The sequence below is a fragment of the Bufo gargarizans genome, chromosome 4 (assembly GCF_014858855.1).
Source record: "Bufo gargarizans isolate SCDJY-AF-19 chromosome 4, ASM1485885v1, whole genome shotgun sequence".
Classification (NCBI taxonomy): domain Eukaryota; kingdom Metazoa; phylum Chordata; class Amphibia; order Anura; family Bufonidae; genus Bufo; species Bufo gargarizans.
In genome coordinates this window covers 267166266-267193927 of record NC_058083.1, presented here as the reverse complement: position 1 = coordinate 267193927, position 27662 = coordinate 267166266, and the positions used below count along the sequence as shown (strand labels likewise).

Sequence of the window (27662 nt, the reverse complement as noted above, 5' to 3'; positions counted from 1 at the left end):
GCAGGTTACCATAGAAAACTGTGTGCAGTGATAGACCTGCTGAATTGTCTAGACTCTATAGTTCATGACTAAAGTGAAATCTACTGACCAATGGATGCAGAAAATGTCTTCTTTTAACTGTCCTTTTATGTTGAAAGCTAATCTTTGTAACTAGTGAGAAAACCTCTTTAAAGGGGCTATCCCATCTTAGACAATAGGGGCATATCGCTAGGATATGCCCCCATTGTCTGATAGGTGCGGGTCCCACCGCTGGAACCCGCACCTACAAGGAGAATGGAGCAGAGAAAGTGGAGGAGGGCGCACTGCGCATGCGCAGCCGCCCTCCATTCATTTCTATGGAGCCGCCGAAAATATTTCCGTCGGTCCCATAGAAATGAATGGGAGCTGTGGCCGCGCATGTGAGGAGCGCTCCCATTCACTTCAATGGGAGAGGTGGGGAGCTGCGCCTGGTGATGGACGGACCCCAGAAAACCTGGGGTCCTCCAGCCACAACTCTCCCCGGCTCCGTTCTCCTTGTAGGTGCGGGTCCAAGAGGTGGGACCCATCAGACAATGGGGGCATATCCTAGCGATATGCCCCCATTGTCTAAGATGGCATAACCCCTTTAATCCTGTTTTCTCTAGCAGATCTGAGATGAGTGCAGCCATTCCTTCCCAGTGCCCTTTTCCTCTGATCTGTAGCGGAGGAGCTTCACTACTGAGCATCTACATAAAAGGCAGCACACGATCATCTCAACTAACAGCCTAGATCTTTAGATCAGGAATAGAACAGACATTTATAGGAAATTTCATCATTTTCCAAAATTCTTATGAAAATATATTCAGCACATACTGCATTGAACTAACTGTACCGATTTATTTTATATTTTTGGAGTCGGAGTTGGTCCATTTTATAACGACAACGGCTCTGACTCCGCAGCCCTGCATGCAATTACAAAATAATTCAGATCCAGGTGCTGGTTTGAAAACTGTAGAATATTTTTTGTGGGACAGCCCCTTTAACCGCCTCCGGACCGCCTAACGCAGATGTGCGGTCCGGAGGCGGCAGCGCTGCGCACAGTCACGCATATACGCGTCATCTCGCGAGGCGCCTTGGCTTCAAACAATACATCCCAAGCAAGCGCGCCCGGTATGGGGTCAAATTGTATAAGCTCTGTGAAAGGGCCACAGGCTATACCCACAAATTTCGGATCTATGAGGGAAAAGATCAGACCCTGGAGCCGGTCGGTTGCCCTGACTACCTGGGGAGCAGTGGGAAGACAGTTTGGGACTTGGTGTCACCCTTATTCGGCAAGGGGTACCACCTTTATGTGGACAATTTTTACACAAGTGTGGCCCTCTTTAGGCATTTGTTTCTAGAACGGATTGGCGCCTGTGGTACCGCGCGAACTAGTCGCGCGGGCTTCCCCCAACGGCTCGTTACCACCCGTCTTGCAAGGGGGCAGAGGGCCGCACTGTGTAACGAAGAACTGCTCGCGGTGAAATGGAGAGACAAGCGTGACGTTTACATGCTCTCCTCCATTCACGCAGACACGACAATACAAATTGAGCGAGCAACCCGTGTCATTGAAAAGCCCCTCTCAGTCCACGACTATAACCTCCACATGGGAGGGGTGGACTTCAATGACCAGATGTTGTCTCCGTATTTAGTTTCCCGCAGAACCAGACGCTGGTATAAGAAGGTGTCTGTATATTTAATTCAATTGGCTCTGTACAATAGTTTTGTTCTCTACAGTAAGGCTGGGAGAACTGGATCCTTCCTCAAATTTCAGGAAGAGATCATCGAGAACCTCCTGTACCCAGGAGGTTCCGTGGCCCCATCCACCAGTGTAGTTAGCCGTCTACACGAGCGACATTTCCCCAATGTCGTTCCTGGTACCTCAACCCAACCGTCACCCCGAAAAAGATGTCGTGTCTGTAGCAGGAGTGGAATAAGGCGTGACACCCGCTATTTCTGTCCTGACTGTCCTGACCACCCTGCCCTATGCTTTGGAGAGTGTTTCCGGAAGTACCACTCACAGGTACACTATTAGCATAGGGATCATCTCACCAGGATAGGCACACAGGGCTATTAGGGCCCATTCACTCACTGCTGCTGCAAACGTCTCCTTTCACATGGGACAAAGTGCATAACGCACTTCGCCACATCTTTGGGCGATTTGCGCTTTGCACATTGACCCATGGGGAAGGAGAGGTTTGTTCTATAAAGGTAAAAAAAAAAAAAAAAAAAAACACGTAAGCAAAAAGGTTAATGTTCAGTTAAAAAGTTAAAGTTACATGTTCTGTTGCAAAGTTAATAAAATTATTGCGTTGCGGCCTGTTTTTTTCTTTTTTTGTCTTTTTACCTTCCAGGTGGACCAACCGATCGACCAGCTGCAGCACCGATGTGCATTCTGACAGAAGCATTGCGCTGCTGTCAGATTACACGCAAGTCGGTGTATGCGGCGCTGCAAGACGGGATTTTCTCCTCTGCAGTAACAGATATGTTTGCCGAGGCATACGAGCTGAGGAGGAGGCGGCGTTCCTATGCTTTGGCAAACACTTTATATATATATATATATAAATAAATAAAAATCCTGGCAATGATTTATTCATCCACATCGATTGATGTGAATGGAGAAATCTGGTTTGCCAGGGCATACGAGCAAAGTGGGTATGGATGTTGGGCGGAGCTCCTATGTCCTGGCAGACGCCTTTCCCCTCCATCTTTTTTTTTTGGCAGAGATTTTTTCATCCACATTGATCGATGCGAATGAAGAAATCTGTGCCGTTCATTTTTTTCTTTCAGCCCAGAGGCTGAACGGAAAAAAAAAATCTCATTACCTGTATGCTCAATATAAGGAGAATAGCAGAAACTCCTAATGCTGGCCATACATGTAATGATTGCGGAGACCCTCAAATGCCAGGGCAGTACAAACACCCCACAACTGACCCCATTTTGGAAAGAAGACACCCCAAGGTATTTGCTGAGGGGCATATTGAGTCCATGAAAGATTTAAATTTTTGTCCTAAGTTAGCTGAAAGTGAGACTTTGTGAGAAAAAACAAAAAAAACAAAAACAATTTCCGCTAACTTATGCGAAAAAAAAAAAATTCTATGAACTTGCCAGGCCCCTCATTGGATACCTTGGGGTGTCTTCTTTCCAAAGTGGGGTCACATGTGGGGTATTTATACTGCCCTGGCTTTTTAGGGGCCCTAAAGTGTGACAAGAAGTCTGGGATCCAAATGTCTAAAAATGCCCTCCTAAAAGGAATTTGGGCACCTTTGCGCATCTAGGCTGCAAAAATGTGTGACACATCTGGTATCGCCGTACTCAGGAGAAGTTGGGGAATGTGTTTTGGGGTGTCATTTTACATATACCCATGCTGGGTGAGAAAAATATCTTGGTCAAATGCCAACTTTGTATAAAAAAATGGGAAAAGTTGTCTTTTGCCAAGATATTTCTCTCACCCAGCATGGGTATATGTAAAATGACACCCCAAAACACATTCCCCAACTTCTCCTGAGTACGGCGATACCAGATGTGTGACACTTTTTTGATGCCAAGGTGGGCAAAGGGGCACATATTCCAAAGTGCACCTTTCGGATTTCACCGGTCATTTTTTACAGATTTTGATTGCAAAGTACTTCTCACACATATGGGCCCCTAAATTGCCAGGGCAGTATAACTACGCCACAAGTGACCCCATTTTGGAAAGAAGACACCCCAAGGTATTCCGTGAGGGGCATGGCGAGTTCCTAGAATTTTTTATTTTTTGTCGCAAGTTAGTGGAATATGAGACTTTGTAAGGAAAAAAGAGAAAAAAAAAAAAATCATAATTTTCCGCTAACTTGTGACAAAAATAAATAAATTCTAGGAACTCGCCATGCCCCTCACGGAATACCTTGGGGTGTCTTCTTTCCAAAATGGGGTCACTTGTGGCGTAGTTATACTGCCCTGGCAATTTAGGGGCCCAAATGTGTGAGAAGTACCTTGCAATCAAAATGTGTAAAAAATGGCCTGCAAAATCCGAAAGGTGCACTTTGGAATATGTGCCCCTTTGCCCACCTTGGCAGCAAAAAAGTGTGACACATCTGGTATCGCCGTACTCAGGAGAAGTTGGGGAATGTGTTTTGGGGTGTCATTTTACATATACCCATGCTGGATGAGAGAAATATCTTGGCAAAAGACAACTTTTCCCATTTTTTTTATACAAAGTTGGCATTTGACCAAGATATTTTTCTCACCCAGCATGGGTATATGTAAAATGACACCCCAAAACACATTCCCCAACTTCTCCTGAGTACGGCGATACCAGATGTGTGACACTTTTTTGCTGCCAAGGTGGGCAAAGGAGCACATATTCCAAAGTGCACCTTTCGGATTTCACCGGTCATTTTTTACACATTTTGATTGCAAAGTTCTTCTCACACATTTGGTCCCCTAAATTGCCAGGGCAGTATAACTACCCCACAAGTGACCCCATTTTGGAAAGAAGACACCCCAAGGTATTCCGTGAGGGGCATGGTGAGTTCCTAGAATTTTTTATTTTTTGTCGCAAGTTAGTGGAATATGAGACTTTGTAAGAAAAGAAAAAAAAAAAAAAAAAAATCATCATCATTTTCCGCTAACTTGTGACAAAAAATAAAAAGTTCTATGAACTCACTATGCCCATCAGCGAATACCTTAGGGTGTCTACTTTCCGAAATGGGGTCATTTGTGGGGGTTTTCTACTGTTTGGGCATTGTAGAACCTCAGGAATCATGACAGGTGCTCAGAAAGTCAGAGCTGTTTCAAAAAGCGGAAATTCACACTTTTGTACCATAGTTTGTAAATGCTATAACTTTTACCCAAACCATTTTTTTTTTTGCCCAAACATTTTTTTTTTATCAAAGACATGTAGAACAATAAATTTGGCGAAAAATTTATATATGGATGTCGTTTTTTTTGCAAAATTTTACAGCTGAAAGTGAAAAATGTCATTTTTTTGCAAAAAAATCGTTACATTTTGATTAATAACAAAAAAAGTAAAAATGTCAGCAGCAATAAAATACCACCAAATGAAAGCTCCATTAGTGAGAAGAAAAGGAGGTAAAATTCATTTGGGTGGTAAGTTGCATGACCGAGCGATAAACGGTGAAAGGAGTGTAGTGCCGAAGTGTAAAAAGTGCTCTGGTCATGAAGGGGGTTTCACCTAGCGGGGCTGAAGTGGTTAAGTTGAAGGACCCACCCCCTGAGCTGTTAAAGGAAGAGAGCTGAAGCAAAAGGACAGGACTCCTGAGCTGCTAGCCTGACTATAATCTAGCAGAGCAATTGGAGCAATGAATGGGGCGAGCGCTGGATCCATGTGAGGTACAGGGCCGATTCTAGCTTTGTTAGAGAGATTGTCATGTACAAGATTATGTATGATTTTCATTTTTAACATGAATCATGAAATAACCCATTAGAGTATGTCACATCAGTTAAACAGTAACTTTACCTGTGGTTACGTAGATAGGGTACTACATAATGCATTATATTGACAAGCAATGGAATAACTTTCTCCTTTTCATCGCTGTAGAACACCATATCCAGCAAATGTGCAAGAACCTGGCAAAATACAAGAATGAATAAAACTACCTCATATCCATGATAATGCTTTAACACTGACAAGTTCTTCTTACCTCCGCTAGTAAAGTGAGGGCATGTACACTGTAGACTGAAGGGGTGATATGTGATATCTCTACAGCTGGAGTCAGCATAATGTCTAAAGAAGAGTCAAAGGGAACATAGTAAAACCTTGTAATCCCAACAAAACGTCTTAGGCTACTTTCACACTTGGGGGACGGATCCGTTTGAAATTGCACCATATTGTGTCAACGTCAAATGGATCCGTCCCCATTGACTTACATTGTAAGTCTGGACGGATCAGTTTGGCTCCGAACGGCCAGGCGGACACCAAAACGCTGCAAGCAGCGTTTGGGTGTCCGCCTCCGGAGCGGAGGCTGAACGCTACCACTCTGATGCATTCTAAGCGGATCCGCATCCACTCAGAATGCATTAGGGCTGGACGGATGCGTTCGGGGCCGCTTGTGAGAGCCTTCAAACGGAACTCACAAGCGGAACCCTGAACGCAAGTGTGAAAGTAGCCTTATTCTGAGAACATATTACACTTACAAGTCTCACATCTTTCTGACAATGTATTGAGCTTTGTTAATTACAGATCCACCCTGCTGCTAAAGTAATGTAAGTAACCATTGATAAGTACCATGCAGGAAACCATAAATCCTGAGTGTGTTGTGCCTTTTCATAGTTATATGCATTGATATCCAATTATTCTAGTCAAGATGGATGTTCATTGCCCTTAAGAGCCATGCTCGACTATATTTACAATTTTGTATGTCTTGAGTAGGCCAAAGTAAGGTCGCACAAAGGTTTCTGTGTATAAAGGTTTCTACTCTTTAGTGTTATTCTTCTCATGAATCTACCAGTCTGAGAAGAAGCCTCCTTGTCTACTTATAAATTTATGACGGGAGGCAAGATAAGCTATAGAAGCAGCTAGTGATAATTACCTATACAATTAGGTATTTATTAATGAAGCAAAATATATAATATGTATATATTCATTTAATGAGCCTTAGTTGGTCCTTAGCATAAGACAATCAGTAGGACATATATATTACTTTATATTATATTGTTGTAATTTAGGAGGACAAAATGCATCCAGTATATTATATATATTTCTCACTAAGAGAATAAAGTGTCTTCTGGGATTCACGTCCCAACCTATCCCTTGGTTGAACTTGATGGACGTTTGTCTTTTTTTCAACCGTATTAACTATGTAATCATATGTTGGTATGACAGAGGAGGTACTGATATATCTCTGTGAGAAAACAAGGCCCATTCATATCATTACGGTCCATAGATCAACAGTGTGAGAAACAGAGAGACGCCTAGAGGTCTGTCTCTAATTGCTACAAGTGTCAGAATTAATCCCTATAGCTTTGAATTAAAGCTTCTAAGGTCAAATGTATAGAATACGTTTTATTCAGACTTACATAAGTTAACCCTTTATGCTATGATGCAAATAGCTTATACATCAATGCAACCTGGGTATGAGTAGGTGACATTACAATAGTAGCAAAAGTGCATTCTGGGTAATGTTATGATGTCACATTTCTCATCAGTGGTCACACCCATCCGACAATGATTGGAAAGTTCTAAACTAGGAAGGTGTCTAACTGATACGTTTGTGATCATAAACCACACACAGAGGGAGAAGAAAAACATTGGAGGGAGAAGAAAAACTCACAAAGGAGAAACATTAGAAGAAAAAAAGTAAAGAAAGAGAGAGGGGTCTATCAAGCCATGGTGAGATGCACTATGATAGACCACCCATCTTTCCTAGGAGCAGAAGTAAGGTTCCTACTAGGACTTGTAAGAGACACAAAGAATGATATTTCATTTTATTAAGACTAATTGGATAGTGTGGGTGAAATTATACCATCTAGATGGGTGAATAAATAAATATATATATAACATTCTTCGCCAAGCTAAGTGATGGATTCCCACAGGAAAGACTTGTTTCAAGTCCTTCCCATTTAAGATATGGTCTAGCAAAGATCCTAGATCCGTTATTTGTCTTAATGGTCTTACCAAGGTCATATGTGTGAAAATAGTCCAGGATGGGGCGGAAGGATACAGTTATCTCTTCTAAGTTATATCCTTGAATGGATTTGCCCATTCTGGAAGTCATGTGATGTGTAGTTGGTTAGAAGGGGGCAGAATGTATTTAGCATTCCATACTGATGTCTAGGATTAGACAGAAGTGATAACTTATGTTCCTAGTTTGATATCCAAATTAATAATAGCTTTGTTATAATGTGACAAGTTATTTCCACTAAGCTTGTAATGCTTTATATCAATGCTATATATATTCATTTTCATGTATCATTGTGTTTAATTACTTATGTAGGTTTATAATCTTGCAACCAATAAATGTGCATATTTTTATAATACCTGTGTATTATTGTATAATGTAAAACTACACCTTTATCATTAACATCATCTCACGTCAAAAGAACTTATTATCTGAGAAAATAGTTGGACTCAGATGTAAATTGTATTGATAAGGTTGTCTACAATTCACCAGGACATGATTTTAAGTATTTATGACAAATTTAATACATTTTATTTTTTTAATGGTTAGGACCATAATTAATAATTCTTAATTGAATTATTACCATCAACAAGTGACCACCAGTCACTTTTTGTCTAAAGAACATTACATATTGAAAATAAAAGTTATAGTTCTAAAGTGGTAAAAAAGGAGAGAAAAAAAAACCAGTAAGTAACTGACCATACGCTGGCCATAGAAGGAAATGGAGTCTGTCACCACTATAATTAATTTCAAACTGGTCCCAATTAGTGGCGTACCTACCATAAAGAAAGACCATGTGACTACTATGGAGCCCGAGAGCAGGGGGTCCAGCACTGAACCCCTTCTTCTGTTGCATGCATTAACTCTGTCATTTTCTAGCAGCAACTGCTAGGGGAGCTTAGTGCAAAGAGATTTTTACAGCTTCCATAAAGGTAACGGCGGAAATTCCTATGGCCTGAGCTCCACCTTATGGTGGCTGCATGCATGCAGTGTTATTATGTACTGTAGGCAAGCAGAAAACAGATCTGCATGGGGTGGGTTATCAATGTATTCATGGCAGCTGTCTTGTGTAAATACAGTGCAGATGAGCAGCAGATTGTAGGGAAGGAAGCGTTCATTCCCGACAGTCAGCTGCTCGTTATGTGGTGGTGAAGCACTGCATTTACATGCAGCGATCACCTCCACAGTATGGGGACAAGGGATTGCTATTGTGATTGCTCTTCCTCATACAGCTGCATTCTTTCTGGGCAGCAAAGGCTGTTAAGACACCATGATCTGCTGCCCAGAAACGATAATTTAGGTGCCTTCACAAACGACAGTTTTGCCTGATGAACAACAGTTTCCCTAGTTCATTGGTGATCGGCTGCACCTTTAGGTGGGGAAGATTGTCGGGAACGAGAGTTCGCAGGAACGTTCATTCCAGATAATCTGCCAGATTATTTTGACATGTAAATCCACCTTAAGAATTGGTGGCCCAGATTCAATAATCCTATAAATAAAGTAAGCTTAAGACCACTTAACATTGCTAGATAGAGCAGATGATTGTCGGGAAGGAAGCGTTCCTTCCTGGGAATGATCTGCTCGTCATGTAAACGCTGCTGTATCCTCCACATTATGTCCCCATATAGAATCATGCTGTGTAGACCTGCACCAAGGTTATCACAGGGCTCAGGCTGGATGATAACTGTAGTGCAGGGACAGACATGTTTGTTAGCTCTATACCAACTACTAGTTTACTCTGAAGTTGAATGAAGAGGGTTAGGCTGAGTGTGAGATTGTTAATTTCAATCTTCTTTTCAATTTAAAAATTTCTTTGACTTTGAAGAAAAACAAATAGTAAATTTGTTAGAAATCTGAGGAGTCATGGCTTTGCGATCCGAGTTGCCTAGAAGTGTAATATTTGGGGGAACAGCACCCACAATGGCATTGGGACAGTTCAATATAGATTATGGTGGTGACAGACTCCTATTAACTATTAAAACCCTTGTAAGTAAAGGGCACATTTCCATTTATAAAATATTCCCCGTTGGACCTATTCTCCATGTGAATTGCTGGACATGATACATCAAAATCTTCAAATTCTACAAGTTCTTTTGGAAAGCTGGATGTGTAATCCGGATCATAATTTCTTCTCTCTGCCAAGCTTATATGATATTGATACAGCTATGGCCACATGTAGCTAAATAAGATGGTACCTTCTACATCAGATTCCAGAGTCGGCCCATCTACAGTTATCTTAGGTGAAGGTTTCACTTCAAGATTTCTTCTTAACCAGGTTGTCTGCTCTAATGATGATCCTGCAATCGCACCAATGGCATCTACAATTTTATGAGTAACATCCTAAAGGAGAATCAGAAAGATACCGATCGGTTAGCAAAACTAAAAACAAAACTACCGTTAACACTTCTAGTGAAGAGTCAAGCCGCCCACTTCAGATCAGGTCAGCTACTAAAGGGGTTAACCAATATAAAAACAGTGGGCCAGACCTGCCCGATCTATGGTGGTGGGTGATCCTTACCTGATCCCCGCAGCTGGATCAGGTCTCCTGGGCCAACAGTTCTGCTCCCACAAGCGGCAAGAATAACAACTGTCGATGGGGGCACAAGTCACCGCTGTAGCCAATCGCAGACCGCAGCGGTGACCTCCTCCGGAGTCACATCTAACGTAACGTGTGGCACAAGAGGAGCAGGTCACCATTACATTGTGATTGGCTGCAGTGGTCACATGTACCCCTGTCGACAGATGTTGTTCTTGACGCACGTGGGACCAGAGCTGCAGACCCGGGAGCCCAAGAGACCGGATCCACCGGCGGGGATCAGGTAAGCATCACCACCACACTGGGTCGGGCAGGTCTGGGTCACTGTTTTAGTGTTGGATAACCCCTTTAAAGGCTATGTCTACCGTCACAACCAATACTGTTATTTTGTAATATTAATTTACACTGTAAAAGAGTTTACAAATCTATAGCTATACTTATATTATACCATGTTCACATTTGCAGATATCTCATACCGCCCTTTGCAGTGAAATGTTGTCTTTACACCAGACTGTACACATTTACTGTAAAATTCTCATTGAATGCATTGGGGGGGGGGGGGGGCAGGGGTACGGTACAGCACCGTGAGTATATGCCCAGCTGCCACTAGGAGGCCGACATTCGAAAAATAGGAAGTGTTGGCTAAGCCTAGGTGTCCTGCATCCTTTCCACAGCCACTGGACTAATCAGTTAGTACCAAAAGCAGTAATCTGCAAACAACGAACCAACATGTCCTGAACCCGGAAGAGAACCTAGACAAACCAACAGCCCGGGAGCACAAAGAAGATGGAAAGCAAACAGAAGGGTGGGTCCTGTGTCCCCCTAATGCATCCAACGAGAAAGGGATTTTATGGTTAGTACAGAAATCCAATTTTCTCATGAATGACATTGGGGGACACAGCATGTGGGATGTCCTAAAGCAGTCCCAAAGTGGGAAAAATCAGCCACACGAACACCCTAGCACACTTCCACCGGCAGAGCCTTGAGACCCAGACTGGCAATGGCAGAGGCTAAGGAGTGAGTCTGGATAAATCTGGAAAAGGTATGGATGGAAACCCAGGTGGCAACCTTGCAGACCTGGGAAGCAGAAGTCTGATGTCAAACCACTTAGTAGGCTCCGACCGTCTGAGAAGAGTGTGTCAGACACCGAAAAGGGAGAAACCCAGCCGTTAGCCAGGTAAGCTTTCTTGATGGCTGACCGAATCTAACGGTAGAAACACATATTGGGAAAAAGAACCAGAAGGGCAAACTGGGTCCAGAAGAGAATCAGTGCATCTACGGCGAGAGCTTGAGGATCAAGAGATCTGGCAAGATAATTTGTAATCTTGTGGTTTAGGAGAGAGGTGAAGACGTCCACATCTGGGAGACCCCAACGATGGAGGGACCACTATCACACATCCAGATTCTGAAGCAGGGTGGATAAAAATCAATAATTTGTTTTAAAAAAATCTAAGAAAATCTGATATTTTTATTTAAATCAGATTCTTTTTTTTTTATTTAAAATGCTTTTTGAGAAAAATATATTACCATCCAAAGGTTATTCCATCATGAAATAAAGATTAGTTTTTTAATTATGTAGAATAAGGCTGTACGTGGACTCCCATATTGTTTAATGGATTAGGCAGTGGTTGAGGGACAGGCAACAGAGGGTTGTAGTCAATGGAGTATATTCAGACCAAGGTCTTGTTACCAGTGGGGTACCTCAGGGATCTGTTCTGGGACCCATATTGTTTAATATCTTTATCAGCGAAATTGCAGAAGGCCTCGATGGTAAGGTGTGTCTTTTTGCTGATGATACAAAGATTTGTAACAGGGTTGATGTTCCTGGAGGGATACACCAACTGGAAAAAGGATTTAGGAAAACTAGAGGAATGGTCAAAAATCGGGCAACTAAAAAGTAATGTTGATAAGTGCAAGATAATGCACCTGGGACGTAAAAACCCAAGAGCAGAATATAAAATCAGTGATACAGTCCTAACCTCAGTATCTGAGGAAAGGGATTTAGGGGTCATTATTTCAGAAGACTTAAAGGTAGGCAGACAATGTCATAGAGCATCAGGAAATGCTAGCAGAATGCTTGGGTGTATAGGGCGAGACATTACCAGTAGAAAGAGGGAGGTGCTCATGCCGCTCTACAGAGCACTAGTGAGACCTCATTTGGAGTATTGTGCTCAGTACTGGAGACCATATCTCCAGAAGGATATTGATACTTTGGAGAGAGTTCAGAGAAGAGCTACTAAACTGGTACATGGATTGCAGGATAAAACTTACCAGGAAAGATTAAAGGACCCTAACATGTATAGATTGGAAGAAAGACGAGACAGAGGGGATATGATAGAAACTTTTAAATACATAAAGGGAATCAACAACGTAAAAGAGGAGAGAATATTTAAAAGAAGAAAAACTGCTACAAGAGGACATGGTTTTAAATCAGAGGGGCAAAGGTTTAAAAGTAATGTCAGGAAGTATTACTTTACTGAGAGAGTAGTGGATGCATGGAATAGCCTTCCTGCAGAAGTGGTAGCTGCAAATACAGTGAAGGAGTTTACGCATGCATGGGATAGGCATAAGGCCATCCTTCATATAAGATAGGGCCAGAGGCTATTCATAGTATTCAGTATATTGGGCAGACTAGATGGGCCAAATGGTTCTTATCTGCCGATACATTCTATGTTTCTGCCTACAAGTTATCATTACAGATGCTTGGTTTACTTTTGCAGTTCTCAAAACTGAATTTGACTCAGCAGAGATCACATGCCTCTTCTTCACAGCAAAAATGTTATAACATGAAGAGAGTTGAGAAAAATACCTTAATCCTAACTTCTATAAACCTATGAATACAGAATCAACCTAATCAAACTAATATGAAAAGTTGTTATTCTAAAAATCTTTATCTACTTGCATATTATAAGTTATACCAGCAAGAATTAGTCTTTATGTAGAAAACTATGATTTAAATAAAGCCTTACTGACTAGTGATTTAAATTGTGATTTAAATCATTTTGATTTAAATCAAATCCACCCTGTTCTGAAGACTGAGAAAGTCAGCCACCCAACTGTCGACTCTGGGTATGTGAATGGCAGAAAGTCAGGTACATTTCTCTCCTCCCAATGCAGGGTGCAGGGAGCGTCTCAAAGTATTGGTGCACTTTTGGTGCCCCCCTCCGGTGGTTCAGGTAAGCCAAACCTGTGGAGTTGTCTGTCTGAAGGCTGGACGGGCAACCCCAGAGGAGGATCATCTAATGAGAGAGCCAGGAATATGGCTCTGAGCTCCAGAATGTTGATCTGTACAGAGCCTTCATCTAGTGTCCACAGACTCTGGGCGGTGAGAGAGTTTAAGCCCCCCCAACCGGACAAAATGGCATCGTTGGAGATCACCTGCCAAAGAAGTGGGAGGAAAGATCTGCTTAGGGAGACAGTCCAGGGGGCCAGGCACCAAAGATATTCGTGGCGCACTCCAAGGGAGAGAATTGGATGATCCAGCGTAGAAGGGGACCTGTTCCATCTGGCTAGGATCACCTGCTGCAAATCGCAAGTGTGGAATTGTGCATAAAGAATAGCTTTAAAGACCATCCTGCCCAGAACTCTCATGGAAGCACAAATGGATACAAGAGATGGCCTGCAAAGGTGACAAAACCTGACCAGACGGCAAAAATCTTGTCCTGTGGAAGGAAAACCTTTCCGAGGTGGGTGAGGAAGATCATGCCCAGGAATTCCATTCACTATCTGGGGGCAAGAAAGGACTCACAATCCACCCGAACATGGAGAGGAGTTCCAGGGTTATGTAAATGCTGGCAAGATTGTCCTCGCTGGGGCATTCACCAGAAGATCATCCAGGTATGGGAGCATGGCTACTCCTCGTGTGGGGGATCAATCTGAGAGGAGCCATGACCTTGGTGAAGACACTCAGGGGTGGCGCATAAGCTGAAGCGTAGAGCCAGGAACTGGAGATCATGAGAAACTACTGCAAAGCCGAGGAACCGATGATGAGACTTGGCAATAGGAATGTGGGTATAGGCATTGGGGATGTTAATAATGACAGAAACGTCCAATTTCCAAGGATACCCACTTAGGCGAAGCCAACATTTCTTTATTTCTAGTGTCAGCCGACCATGTACCTATGGTGCTGTTTGTTCCCCAATGTCTCGGTAACTGTTATATATATTTTTTTTATGTAATTGGATTGGTCTGACCAAGTTTACCTTAGGTTCCCTAGTTAATACTTTTGTATAGGTATTGAATTACGTAGTAATTGCAGCATGTTTTTTCCTCCCCCAGGCATTTCAGTGGTGCGGCTAAAACAGTGTTGCTAGGTGTCCGCCATCTCCTATATACAGAAGACTGAGGACATAGTAGTGGACAGTCCCGAACGCTGCATGAGCGCTCCTGTCAGACCAGACCAGAATATTAGTGATAAATTCGCGATCAACTACTCAGGAGGAAGAGGGCGTGTTTAAGTCTGGAAAAAGCCGATTGGCTGGGGTGAGGCTGCGCGTTCCCAAGATGAGCTGAATGAATTCTGGGTAGTTAAGGAGGGAGGTCTTAGCTTCAGGGTAAGGGCATCGGCGGCCATCTTGAGGAGATAGTCAGATAGAAGTCTTGTGAGGAGCGGTTGCTATGGAGGGAATCTTATTAAACGAGTGGTATGTGGACACAATAATTAGTGATTATGGATTATCACCACAGCAGAAACAACATATGAAAATTAAATTTTTGGTGGAAATCTGACAGTTATCCTTTAAGGATATGTCAACAAGAAGCATGAGAGTTTCCAACACCTGCAAAATTGTGAATATCAACTAGTTCTTACTCAGTTCAATGATAAAATAACTAAGTCCTACATTATGGGATTCAGACTGTTTCAAACCCCTTTAAACCGTTATCTTTACCTGGAGATCCCTCTGGTCTTTCTTGTTATCTAGTGTGGGGTTTTTCATAATAAACTCATTCAAAACCCTAAAATACCAAAATGAAGAGGAAACATAAATAGATTAATAAAAAATAATGAAGGAAAAATACAATTCAGGATTGATAGGTCTCAAGTTATTGTGCTGCATACTAAATTTTCTTTATAGAGATGCTGGACATTACTAGAAATACCAGCAAGCAGAGTTACTGTAGCTCAAGAAACAGACAGAACATCTAAAACTGTGACATAGAGGCGCAGTCACACAAGCTTTATCTCTAAAATATTACTGCTCAATCTCTATATTTATGTTGTTTTCAAAAGTAAAGTCCCCAAAATTGTTCCCCATCGATGAGATTGAAAAGGCATACCACCACAAGTAGACTATTTTCTCTCACACAACACATAAAGCATGCTCTAACGCTATACCTTCAACATTCTGGAAAGGTATGGAAAATCATAATCTATTACGTCACTGTGTTCTACAGAAGAAGAGGGTACTAATATTGATATGCACATACTATGCAAGATATTTGCTCCTGTTTCAACATTCTGGAGAATGAGCATAAAATAAATAAATTATGCACATCCATGTAAAACCATTATTTTAAATTTGCTATTGTCATGGTATTTTTAGCAGCTTTGAAACATACTAGTAAATGTAAATACTAGTACTAGTACATACTAGTATTACCTGAGTATCAGGAATTGACCAGGAGCTGGAAGGTTGAGCTGGATGGACTCTTTAAGAAGAGCGAGAAAAGAAGCCCAGCTATCCACAAGATTAGACACAGGAACCCTGAAAGAACACCACAAAAATAGTTACACATACACTTAGCATCAACAGGTGTAGCATGTGTGTTATTACACAGAAGGCTATATAGAACTCTTTTCAGCATATAGTCATGGCTTCAATAGTCATCATGTTATTGGATTAAAGGTTATTCCCATCTCAGACATATGCCCTGAACATGAGATGGATGTGGGTCCTATGTCTAGAACGAGAATTTTTCGACTCCATTGAGCCAGCTGTGGACCACAGCATACAGGCTGCGATTAAATTCATTCACTACTAAGGGAGGTACGGTAAGAGCATAGCAAAGAGAACCCAGTTGTGTCTGTAAACCCGACCACCTCTACCCATGCCTGGATGCGGCAGACAGCGCTCATCCTGACATGGTCAGGGGACCACCTTTTAAAGGTAGCTCCTAGGTTGGACATGCATCTATCTGACATTTATGGCAATTTATGTGGATACGCCATAAATGTCTAAGAATATTCAGCGTAAAATAGTTTGTGTCTCGTCCAGTTTGCAAAGTCAGCGAACATGACCGCGAGAATAATAAAATACACCACAAGTTAATCTTACCTCTGTACATAAGCATAGAAGAACTGTAACATGCAGACCTCGAGGGAAAGATGTTTCTAAAATGTGTAAGGCAGAGGAAATAGATTAGTATTCACCCTACACACACTGATCTACAGTTACATTGTGGAGTAAAATGTTTGGAGCCCACTCACTCGCTGAGCCCCCTCTATATGCGGCAGATGTCGGCTGCATAGTACAGCAGACACTCTGCCTCAATGACTGGGATTAGCGATGATGCCGATCCCGGTCATTTAACCCATCAGATGCCGCAGTCAATTGTGACCATGGCATCTGAGGCAGCTTAATCTGGGTAGCCTCGAACCAGGCTTACCACATGTTCCTATGGAGCACTGCCCATAGCGGATCTACCACAGATTGCAATGGGTAATCATTGCAGTCTATGGGAGAACTGATCAGACGGTCACATGTTCAAGTCCCTTAGGAGGACTTAAAAAATGTAAACCAAAAACTTAAAAGTTTCAAAAGTATATATATAATAAAAAAAATGGCAGCACTGACTGGTGTAAATAAATGGGTGCGCGTCCAATGGGAATAGGCACTTACCCACAATATAAAAAGGAAAAATGGACAGCACTCCAAAGTTTCAAGGATAAAGTAAAAAACTTTTATTCACTCATGTGGTAAAATTTTACCACATGGGTGAATAAAAGTTTTTTACTTTATCTATATATCTATATATATATATATATATATATATATATATATATATATATTCAAATCACCCCTCTTTGCCTAGTTCACATATAAAAATAAGTAAAAATAAATATACATAATAGGTATTGCCACCTCCCAAAATGCCCAACTATTAAAATCTAAAAATATTTTTCGTGTGATGAACGCTGTAACTGAAAGAAAAAAATGCGAAAAAACGAGATTTTTGTATAACTTACCAGTAAAATCTCTTTCTCGCTCTTTCCTTGGGGGACACAGAAGACCTTGGGTATAGCTCATCTCCATAGGAGGCGTGACACTAAGTGGAAACTGTTAAGCCCCTCCTCCACAGCTATACCCTCAGCCTGGAGAGAGAGACTGCCAGTTGCGTGTCCAAGCAGTGAGAAAAGGCAAAGTCCAACAAGGAACCAACAAGCCAACTACCCAACGGGTAACAAAAACTCGGAAAACGCACAGAGAAAAAACAATTAATGGGTGGGTGCTGTGTCCCCCAAGGAAAGAGCGAGAAAGAGATTTTACTGGTAAGTTATACAAAAATCTCGTTTTCTCGCCCAGTTTCCTTGGGGGACACAGAAGACCTTGGGACGTTCAAAAGCAGTCCAAAAGGGGGAGGGACCACAACACCAAGGCGAAGCACCCGAAAGGCATCAATGAACCGCCGCCTGTAAACCCAGGCGGGGTAAGGCAGCATCTGCCAAAGTCAGAGTATGCACCCTGTAGAACTCAGAAAGGCGTGCAAGGCAGACCTGTGGCCACCGTGCCCAAATGCACGGCCGAAGCCCAATGCCTCCGGCCCAGGAGGCACCGACCGCTCTGGTGAAAGGAACGGTGACACCAAGACAGAATCCTGCCCTAGGTGCGGTAACCTCAGCAATAGCCAACCTGATCAAGCGGAGGAAAACCACCCTGGAGTCTGCCAACCCTATGCACAGACCTCCTGGAAACCCAAGAGGCCGAACGACTGCAAGAGTCGGAGATCTCCAAGTAAACAACGGCCAGGCCCAAACAACGTCCAAATAGGTGAGGTGTTGAAGCGAAGGCAACACCACCTTCAGAAGGAAGGAAGGAAGGAAGAAACGAGATGCAGAACAGCCCTGTCCTGGAAAGGACAGAAAACTCATAACAAAAAAAGGGGGCCATGCCGGCACCCGTCAGAGACACGACTGATACGGAACACAACCGTACAGGACAGAAGGATAGAGTGAACTCCTGTAACAGCTCCAAGGGCAAGATTGGAGCGCCGAGAGCTCTGGATATAGTCCCCAGGGCGGTACCGAAGGACAGCACAGAGGAACCAAAGAGCCACTCCGAGGAAGAAGGTCTTGGCAGGCCCAGAGGGTCGGGAACGCTGGAAGAGGAAGAACAGCGCCGACACTTGACACCTCAACCAAAAGACAGAACCATGGGGAAAGAACTTCAGAGTGGGGAATGCACAGCTTTCCACAGAACCCCAGACAAAAAACCCTAAATCTTACGACAGAACCTGGACGAGACACAGCCAGGAGTGGACAGCAGTGAACCCGCTGGAGTCGCCTGGCAAGCAGGCGAAACCCAATGAGAACAGGCGCAGACCAGTAACACGGGCAGAAGGGTCGACAAAACTAGCCCCGTCGGCCCCGAACAACGTTGACCCGCATCCACCCGAATGGGGAGCAGAAGGACAGATGCAAAGACCCAAAAGGATCCGCCAGACGCCAGGAGAAGGCAGGCTAAAGACCATGCTGATGTAACCACGTTGAACAGCCCCTGTGTGGGATCAAAGGACAATCTGAACCGAAAAGGTAGTCCCCCCAAGTTACCGAGAAGGTAAGTCTACATCAGGACCATCGTCTTAGAACGGGCCACGCAATCTGCACCCAGCGGGAGGACAGAACGCGGTAGACTCGGTAAATAAGCACACAGCTAATACAGCCAGCGCGAACAAGGGAGACAGTACGAGGCCAAAAGGAACACCGGAACCATCCACAGGAACAACCAGGCTCACCCCAGAGGGGAGGACAGTGAAAACACAGCCTCCGTAGTCTTGTGGGAAGCCACATCGGAGTGATCTGTATAGAGCGGGAGCCAAACAAAGCCGGCGAAAAGAGGCAGTCGAGACAGAGGCCGACATAACACCCTCCAACCGAAAGGAGGAGGAGTGGGCAACAGGGAAGCCATAAGACAGCTCAAAAACAGAACCCGCTACACTGTGAGACGCCCGGTCCACCGCCTCGCAGAAGGCGAATACCTTGAAGAACCCAAGGCGGGTAATCCAGCACCCAAGAGAAGTTGGGTGACCGTCCCGAGAAGAGCAGCCCGAACCCGGCAGCAGATCAGACAGAAAGCGTAGAGGCGCCAAGAGGAAGGACTCATACCACACTGCATCCGAAGAGGAGGAAATTGCGGCAGGCAAGGGAACCGCAGTCCTGACAGCGCCAATGAAGAATTCGAGAGGCCCCGCAGACAACAGCACTCTCGACCATGGGACCACTAGCGCAGGGAAGCAATGCTGCAGAAGGACGCAAAGGGCATGCATCTAGGACCCACGAACACTCCCTGGAATGAAAGGCCAACTAAATGAATGAGCACCACCCAGCTCGGTGCAGCAGAGAGAAATAGAGCCTGTCCGGTCAAGAGGACAGAAGGAACTCCCTAGGGACGAGTGCAAGGCTGGCGGCAAGCATCGGCTCCCAAGAAACAAAGGTATGCCGCAGGAAGCAGGTGAGGCATACGAACGAGCAGCCCCGCAAGCAGCGAGAAGGCCAACCCACCTAGAAAAAAGGGGGGCTCGTCCCAGAGCGCCACAGCATGTACGGAATCGCAAAGTGCAACCTGAAAGGGAGTTATGCACAAAACCAGTATAGCATGCGACGGAACGCAATCAGTCCACCCCGAAAGGGGGGAAATTGTACCTGGCCAACTACAGTTGGCAAGAGTGCAAAGACCGGTCCCAAAAGGGAGTGATGCCTAAGGCCGAACCTACTTCAGAGAAGCAGGACATACCCTATAAACCAGCAGGAATGCAGGAGGTCCATCTAGTGAAAGGAGAACATGCACAGGGTATCCTAGCATTAAATGAGTGTGCAATAATACACCCAACACTGAACTCAGCGAGAGAGTAACTACTCTGCCAATGAATGGGGACATGTACAAGTCCAGCCCAGCCACATAAGGACAGCCGTGAATCCCAGGAGCGTGCCAAATTCTGCCCTTGAAGTGAGAAGTGGTCACGCACAAGGCCAGCACCGTATCCAATGGAAGTGCAAGCGTTCCACCCATGATAGAGGGCCATTCTCATGGCCAGCAATGTATCCGGTGAGTGTAGCACACCGCCCAGAAAAAGGGGGTAAAGCACATGGCCAGCATCTCCTCCAGGGAGAGTGCGAGCACACCGCCATGCATGGGAGTCATACACATGGCCAGCAACGTACTGGCGAGAGACAACCACAGTCACTAAGAACGCGTGCATGTCGCCTGAGGAAGGAAGGCATGCCCCTGGCTGGCAGCGAATCCAGCAAGAGTGCGTACACTGCCTACGGAAGAGGAGTCATGCCCATGGCCGACAGCGGATCCAGCGAGAGTGCAAGCACCCTGCCATGTATGGGGTACATGCACGTGGCCAGCAACGTACCTGCGAGGAAACACCCAAAGACAGAGGGATGTATGTATGCTGTCTGAGGGAAGGAGGCATACCTAAGGCCGGCAGGGAATCCAATGAGAGTGCAGCATACCGCCTAAGAAAAGGCCGGCAGCGCAATCAGTGAGAGTGCAGCACAATAACATAGTACATAAGTACATCATAGCACATCAGCGAGAGTGCAGCATAATAACATAGTACATAAGTACATCATAGCACATCAGCGCCGCCTGGAAGGGGGTCGTGCACACAGCCAGTACCGTATCCGGTGAAAGTGCAGTATCCCGCCTAAAAAAGGGGGGATGCACATGATCGGCATCAGATCCAGTGAGAGTGCTGCGTTCCGCCCAGGAAGGGGGTCACGCACATGGCCGGCAGCGAATCCAGTGAGTGCAGCGTTCCGCCCACGGAAGGGGGTCACGCACATGGCCGGCAGCAAATCCAGAGAGTGCAGCGTTCCACCTATGGAAGGGGGTCGTGCAGAAGGCCAGCACCGTATCCGGTGAAGGTGCAGCATTCCGCCCAAGAAGGGGGTCATGCACATGGCCAGCCAGGGAGAGTGCAGTAGCCCGCCTAGGAGGGGGGGGGGGAATGCACATGGCAGGCACCATAACTGGAGAGACGATGAATGCTGCCTACAGAGGGCCGAATGCACTTGGCCAGCGCCGTATCCTGGAAGAGGCAAGAAAACCGCCTAAAAGGGGAAATGCCCTAGCAGCGACGCAGGCTGGGAGCGCAACACCATGCCGCCTGTGGAAGGAGGTCATGCAGCATTACTGATGAGGCTGCAGCGTCAAGCGCAGCCCAAAAGAAATCATGATCTATTATTTTTATTTCATTTATATTTTTTTTTTTTTTTTTTTTTTTTTTCTTTCAACTCAGCCTCTGAGGCTAAAGGGGAGCCACCATATAGGGGCCCTGAGAAAAAAAAATGGGGGCCAACTATACAGACCCAATTTTGGGAGCCGGCCTGCACCCAAAGGGTTAACAGGGATCCGGCCTGGAGGGCGGCGTGCGATCCCCTGGGGGCGGAGGAACCTCCAGGCGGGAAAATTCGCGCCTGGAGAAGTTCCCGCCCCCTCCACCAGAGACCGGAAGATTGCGGCCTAGTAGGCCGCGAAGCCGGGGGCTAAATTGCGGCCCCCGGCCCGTCATACCGCCGGGACCTGGGGCGGAACGGCGCTTCAAACCGGCCGCGGGAGCCCACCCCGCGGGCCGGTCGGGATTGCGGCACAGCAGGCCGAAGCCTGGGACCAAGTAGCGGAGCCCCGCCGACCGCCACCTGCTGGGCATAGCCCAATGCCGGCCGCGGGAGCCCACCCCGCCGGCCAGAAGAGATAGGGGCCCGGAATGGCGGTTCGCCGGCGCGGGAGCCCACCCGGCCGGCCGGAGAGACAGGACTGGAATGGTGGCTCGCTGGCCGCGGGAGCCCACCCCGCCTGCCGGAAGTAAGGAGGCCTGGAATGGCGGACCGCCGCGGGAGCCGCGGAACCTAAAATCTTTTGCGGCGCCCGGCCGCACCGGAATATTAGTGCTGACCGGACCGGAGCCCGTGATGGACCAGGGGCAGCAAGGCGCGGGCCCTGTGGCCCTGAAGCAGTGGCCGGTAAGAGGGAGGGGGACCCTGAGACCGGGTCTGTGAGGGTGGGAATCCTGCCTAACCCCTACGTCAGGGGCAGCTAGGTCTGCAGCTCCCCAGGCATTCTTCTTGCAGGAAGAAGGGTGCCATGTCCTATGGGAGCAAAATGTCGCCCTGTGGCAGCCAGGGGCCAGCCTAGGGCTAGCAGGGACAAAAGGGTCCAGAGGCCCTATCAGTATGGGAGTCAGGCACGCAGGAGACCGGGGTGGGGTGAGGGGTGAGGGGGGGGACGTAGGGCTGGAGAAGCCAATCTCTCACCATAGCCGTCTTCACCCTCGGTCCGTTCCAGCAGGGTCGCCCCTTCAGCTACTGGCACCGTAGTGGCAGGACGCTGGAAGAGGGACTTGGCGTGCGGGCGACCCTTGTGCTGGCGGGATGTAGGGGAGCTGGGCTGCCCTGATCCACCTTGCCTTCTGTGGGGGAGGCAGCAGTGCGGATGACCGGCACTGGCGCAGCTCGACCCCGGGAGAAACAGAGAGGTCTAGTGCGTCTCTGTTGTCCCTGATGATCTGGAACAAAAAGAAAAGAAAAAAGTAAAAATCAAAATTTAAAACAAGGGGAAAACAGCCCTGCAGTAGCAGGGAGTGTCTTGCCTCCTTGGACACTAAGCAAAAAAACTGGCAGTCTCTCTCTCCAGGCTGAGGGTATAGCTGTGGAGGAGGGGCTTAACAGTTTTCACTTAGTGTCACGCCTCCTATGGAGATGAGCTATACCCAAGGTCTTCTGTGTCCCCCAAGGAAACTGGGCGAGAAATCCATGATTTGCCATTTTTTGGTCATCTTATCTCCCCCCAATAAATGAACGAAAGTGATCAAAGAGTCGTACATACCCCAAAAATGGTACCAATAAAAAGTACAGTTTGCTACACAAAAAAAGCCCTCATACAGCTCTGCAAAGGGAAATCTAAAAAAGGTATGGCTGTCAGAAAATGGAAAATGTTTATTTTTTTCAAAAAGGTTTTTATTTTTTAAGTAGGTATCAACGTAATGTACTCACCTGCAGAAAACAGGTTTCATGTCATTTTTGGCGCACAGTGAACGTAAAAAAAAACTAAACCCAACCCTTAACGGAATTGCCTTTTTATTCATATTTCTACCCCAAAAAACTTTCCCCCCATTTTCCAATACAAGCTATGGTAAAATAAAGAGTGCGATGACATTAAAGGGCTTCTGTCACCCCCCCCCCCCAAAAGTCATTTTTCGTTTTTGGCTACTTAAAATCATTATAGTGCGATTTTTCACTATATAGTGCTCTTCCCCTTTTTCGTTCAGTAGTTTCTTTAAAAACGGCACTTTTATAATATGTAAATTACCTCTCTACCAGAAGGTAGGGCGGTTACTTGCTGGTAGCAGCCGCATCCCGCTTTCAAAAAAACGCCCCTGCCTTTATGTTTAGCCCTAATTGGATGCTATGTATATCTGTATTCCATAAGAATTCACTTAAAGGGTTACTGAGTTTTCATAAAACTTTGGATTTGTCATTGAGACATATGAAAGGTTTTGATTGGTTGGGGATCTGAGTGCCGAGCTCACCACCTCTCGTGCGCTCTCTCCTCACTAGAGAAGATGGAATTGAGACAGACTCACATTGGGCAGATTAATAAAGATCCGCTATCTTTTTGGCATGAAAAAGTTGCAAAATGTTTGCGCAAGTGCCGTTTTTTCCCCCAGCCTCGCCACTTTCCCGATAAGGGGGCCTGGTGAGAGCGGCCAGTTTTCTGGCATAGAAGTAGAACACTAAAAGCGATTTCAGTTCAGGCACAAAGACTGCTGCATGCTGTGCCTAATTTATGAGGCATGCGACTCGCAGCAAGGTGAGAGAACACGATATGTGAGCACTTCTCTGTGCCCGTTCTAGCGATCGGTGGGGGCCTTAGCACTCAGATCTCCACCGATCAAGCCCTGTGATGTCTCCATGACATATCAAAAGTTTTATGAAACCTCAGTAACCCTTTAATAACAAGAAGAACAAGAGGTGGAATAGTATAAGCATCTCATATTAATTATATACCTTGTCTTTAGCTATGGCGGGAGGCTGCTTTAACACTTCCTTCACTGTCTGAATGACAGTCTCCGTCCTCATCACACTGATGGAACGAACTAACTCTACAAGCAGAAGTTGCTCTTCACTTGCCAATGGAATAACCTAAGCACACAAGAAAGAAGTATAAATGCACATGTAGAGGAGATTTATAAAAAGAAATGCAGATAAAAATAGTGGTAACTGCAATCAGATTACAGGGTAAATAATAAAAGAGGCTTCAACTTCTCTGTACACTGTTCTCACAAATCTCCATTACCCAGTGCTACAAAGAGGGACATAAGCGAATATCTTAGAACAATGGACGCTTTGCCATCTAATGGCAGATCATGGTCTTCTAACTCTTTGTACCTTTGTACGTGCAGAATTTTTCTTATGTCTTCTTTCATTCCATACAAAGGCAATAGCTGCCATAAAATGAACCCCATGATTCATGGATATTGGTCCTAAGAGCTCCAGGATCTGCTGCCTTAAGTTCTGTTAATACAAAATTTTAAGTTAAGTTTTCTGATTAAAGCAAAATAAACGTAAAAAAAACCAAAACCTTCCAGAGCTGCTTTTATAATTCTGCTGGTTCTCTGAGCTGATCACTGATCTAAGGACTCATTCACATGGCAGTATTCTTAGAAGTAGATCATACACAGAAAAATTATAACGGGAAGATTTGTACTACATCCCTATCCTGGACGCTCGCCTGGTCTTGGTCTGGACTTACAAATACCGATGCAAACACGAACCAATATGCTGATGTGTTCCAGTACAGCAGGCGGCTTTGCAGGATGTCAGCATTGTGTCAACTGATGTATTTGGCCTGCATGTGATGACATTTCTGACTGGTACATAATACAATACATAAAAAAAAAAAAGGGGTACCGTCGTTTTATTTTTTATATTTTTCTAATGTTTCTACTATTTCTGTTGAGAAATACAAACAAAGCTTTCCGAAACTTTTCCAATGAAGATGATGTGCAGTATTTCCTAAACTATTCTTGATGTACACCAAAGTGAATAAGGAGAAATGTAACTACTTTAAAAACCTATCACATATTAAAGAGGTATTCCCATCTCAGACAATGGGGGCATATCGCTAGGATACTCCCCCACTGCCTGTTAGGTGGGGGTCCCAGAGGTGGGACCACTACCTATCTAGTAAACTGAGACTTGATAGCCATGGACGGCTATGCCCCCATTGACTGAGATGACACAACCCTTTTAAAAAGGAGCTGTCCGGTTTCAGGAAGAAACTGGAAAAAACTAAGGATCCATTTACAATAAAGAAGTGCTAATTACATACCTGCCAGATCCAGTTGGGATCTATATAGGGTATAGCTACACAGCAACAGCTGTCCTGGTCAGCATTGCAGGGGTATTGCAGTGTAGTGAGGATCCCATAGAAACTAATTGGGTCACGGGGCGAGTTGCATGTGTGCTGGGAGTGCGACTCCTGAATCACAAAAACTCCAGCACAGATGGATTATTTGCGATACCGGGGTCGCAGTCACAGCACACGTGTGACTAGCACAGTGACTCTATTCATTTCTATGGGATCCATGATACACTGACATGCCCCTGAGATCCTGGCTGTGATTTCTTTTCTTTTCCCTGGCCGTAACAGCTGTGAGACAACCAGTGTTGCTGTATAGCTGTAACCTTACCCAGCTGCATGTCACTCTGAGAACAAGTGACCACTGCCACCAACTACTGGCCTCTGTAGGGTTAAAGATAGCGATTTGCTGAAGCAGTCATGTGTTGTTGAGGACATATTACTGCTCCCGCAGGGTGAACAGATGCATCCAACTGAGGCCCGTGACAGAGGCCACAGAGTGGCCTCTACCACCTATTAGTATCCCAAAAAACAAAAAAAAGGTTATATATCCAGTGCTTCAGACTAAAAAAAAAAATACCTAGTAGCCATTGGCTCCTGAACTGAAAAATCGAAACCGAATCAAAATTTTGGTAACGTGACAACGTTACGCCGATCAGATCGGCATACGGTTGTTTTGATACCAAAATTTTGATTCGCTTTCCTCACCATAAAAAAGTATTGCGATACTCAATACCGCGCAAAAAACCCCCCCAAAAAACACCCAAAAAAGCTGTGTGCATTTTGCATTTTATGAAACATTCGGCCCATAATAGAACAGTCCTATCCTATTTTTGGGGTGACAAGGTGACTAAAAAATGGCGAATGCTCACCGCATAGGAGATATTTTTTAATAATTTTATAGTTTGGACAGCGCTATGTAATATATTTATTTATTGTTTATATATTTTATATGTAAAATTGGGAAAGGGGGGATTTAAACTTAAATTCATTGGATTAAATACAATTAGTGTAATGAATATGTACAAGTCATGCTGTGTGCTAGGAATAGCTCACAATGTATACATTAACGCTTCCATACATCCCAGTTCACCAGGTGGAGGCCAAATCAGTATGCATCCTTATATGGGCTAATGAACTGTATAGGAGAGCGCAGAATATTGCGCTTTCCTATACAAAGGGCTACCACATATACCACGCAACATTATATATATATATATATATATATAAATAAATAAAATGTTGCGTGGCATATGTTTTTTTTGTGCCCTTTGTATAGGAAAGCGCAATATTCTGCGCTCTCCTATACAGTTCATTAGCCCATATAAGGATGCATACTGATTTGGCCTCCACCTGGTGAACTGGGATGTATGGAAGCGTTAATGTATACATTGTGAGCTATTCCTAGCACACAGCATGACTTGTACATATTCATTACACTAATTGTATTTAATCCAATGAATTGAATTACCAGAGCACTGGATTATATAAAAGTAAAAAATGTCAGGCATAACATGGCTGACCTCTTCAGACTATTACCTTTGTGGAGCCAAGGTTGATAGTGGTGACCGAGGCGGCCGCTGCTGAAAAGTTCTTCTCGGAAGAGTCATCTTGATGCAGAATACTCCATAGCTGGGTGACTGATGACATTATTAAGTGGAGTATAGAAAGGATTCCACTGCGGGCTTCCAGCAAATGTTTCTGATCTACGCTGACCATGAGCTGTAGCACGGGAGGTATAAGAGGGACATTTCTTTGTAGAACATTTGAAAGGCATATCTGCAAATATTCTAGAATACAAATACTCTACCGAGTTTGGCAGCATATCTGTGTGTCCCATTGGTTACAGACTACTAGAATGTATGTGGTCAGATCCTGCGGTCATGGGTTACTTATTTCATCTGCGCCACAAAAGATTTG

At 44.8% G+C, this 27662-nt stretch overlaps 1 protein-coding gene across 2 annotated transcripts in view; it reads right to left on the bottom strand.

Moving 5' to 3' along the window:
• DOP1A (DOP1 leucine zipper like protein A) overlaps positions 1-27662 on the bottom strand; it is a 106529-nt gene that overhangs the window by 10905 nt on the left and 67962 nt on the right. For both annotated transcript variants that reach the window (XM_044292397.1, XM_044292398.1), the window contains 9 exons: positions 27282-27464; positions 24770-24895; positions 24389-24523; positions 16431-16486; positions 15756-15860; positions 15045-15111; positions 9815-9959; positions 5643-5725; positions 5459-5568 (listed from right to left, as the gene is read on the bottom strand). In XM_044292397.1, the coding sequence (XP_044148332.1) occupies positions 5459-5568; positions 5643-5725; positions 9815-9959; positions 15045-15111; positions 15756-15860; positions 16431-16486; positions 24389-24523; positions 24770-24895; positions 27282-27464 (1010 nt within the window). The remainder of the gene's footprint in view (positions 1-5458; positions 5569-5642; positions 5726-9814; positions 9960-15044; positions 15112-15755; positions 15861-16430; positions 16487-24388; positions 24524-24769; positions 24896-27281; positions 27465-27662) is intronic.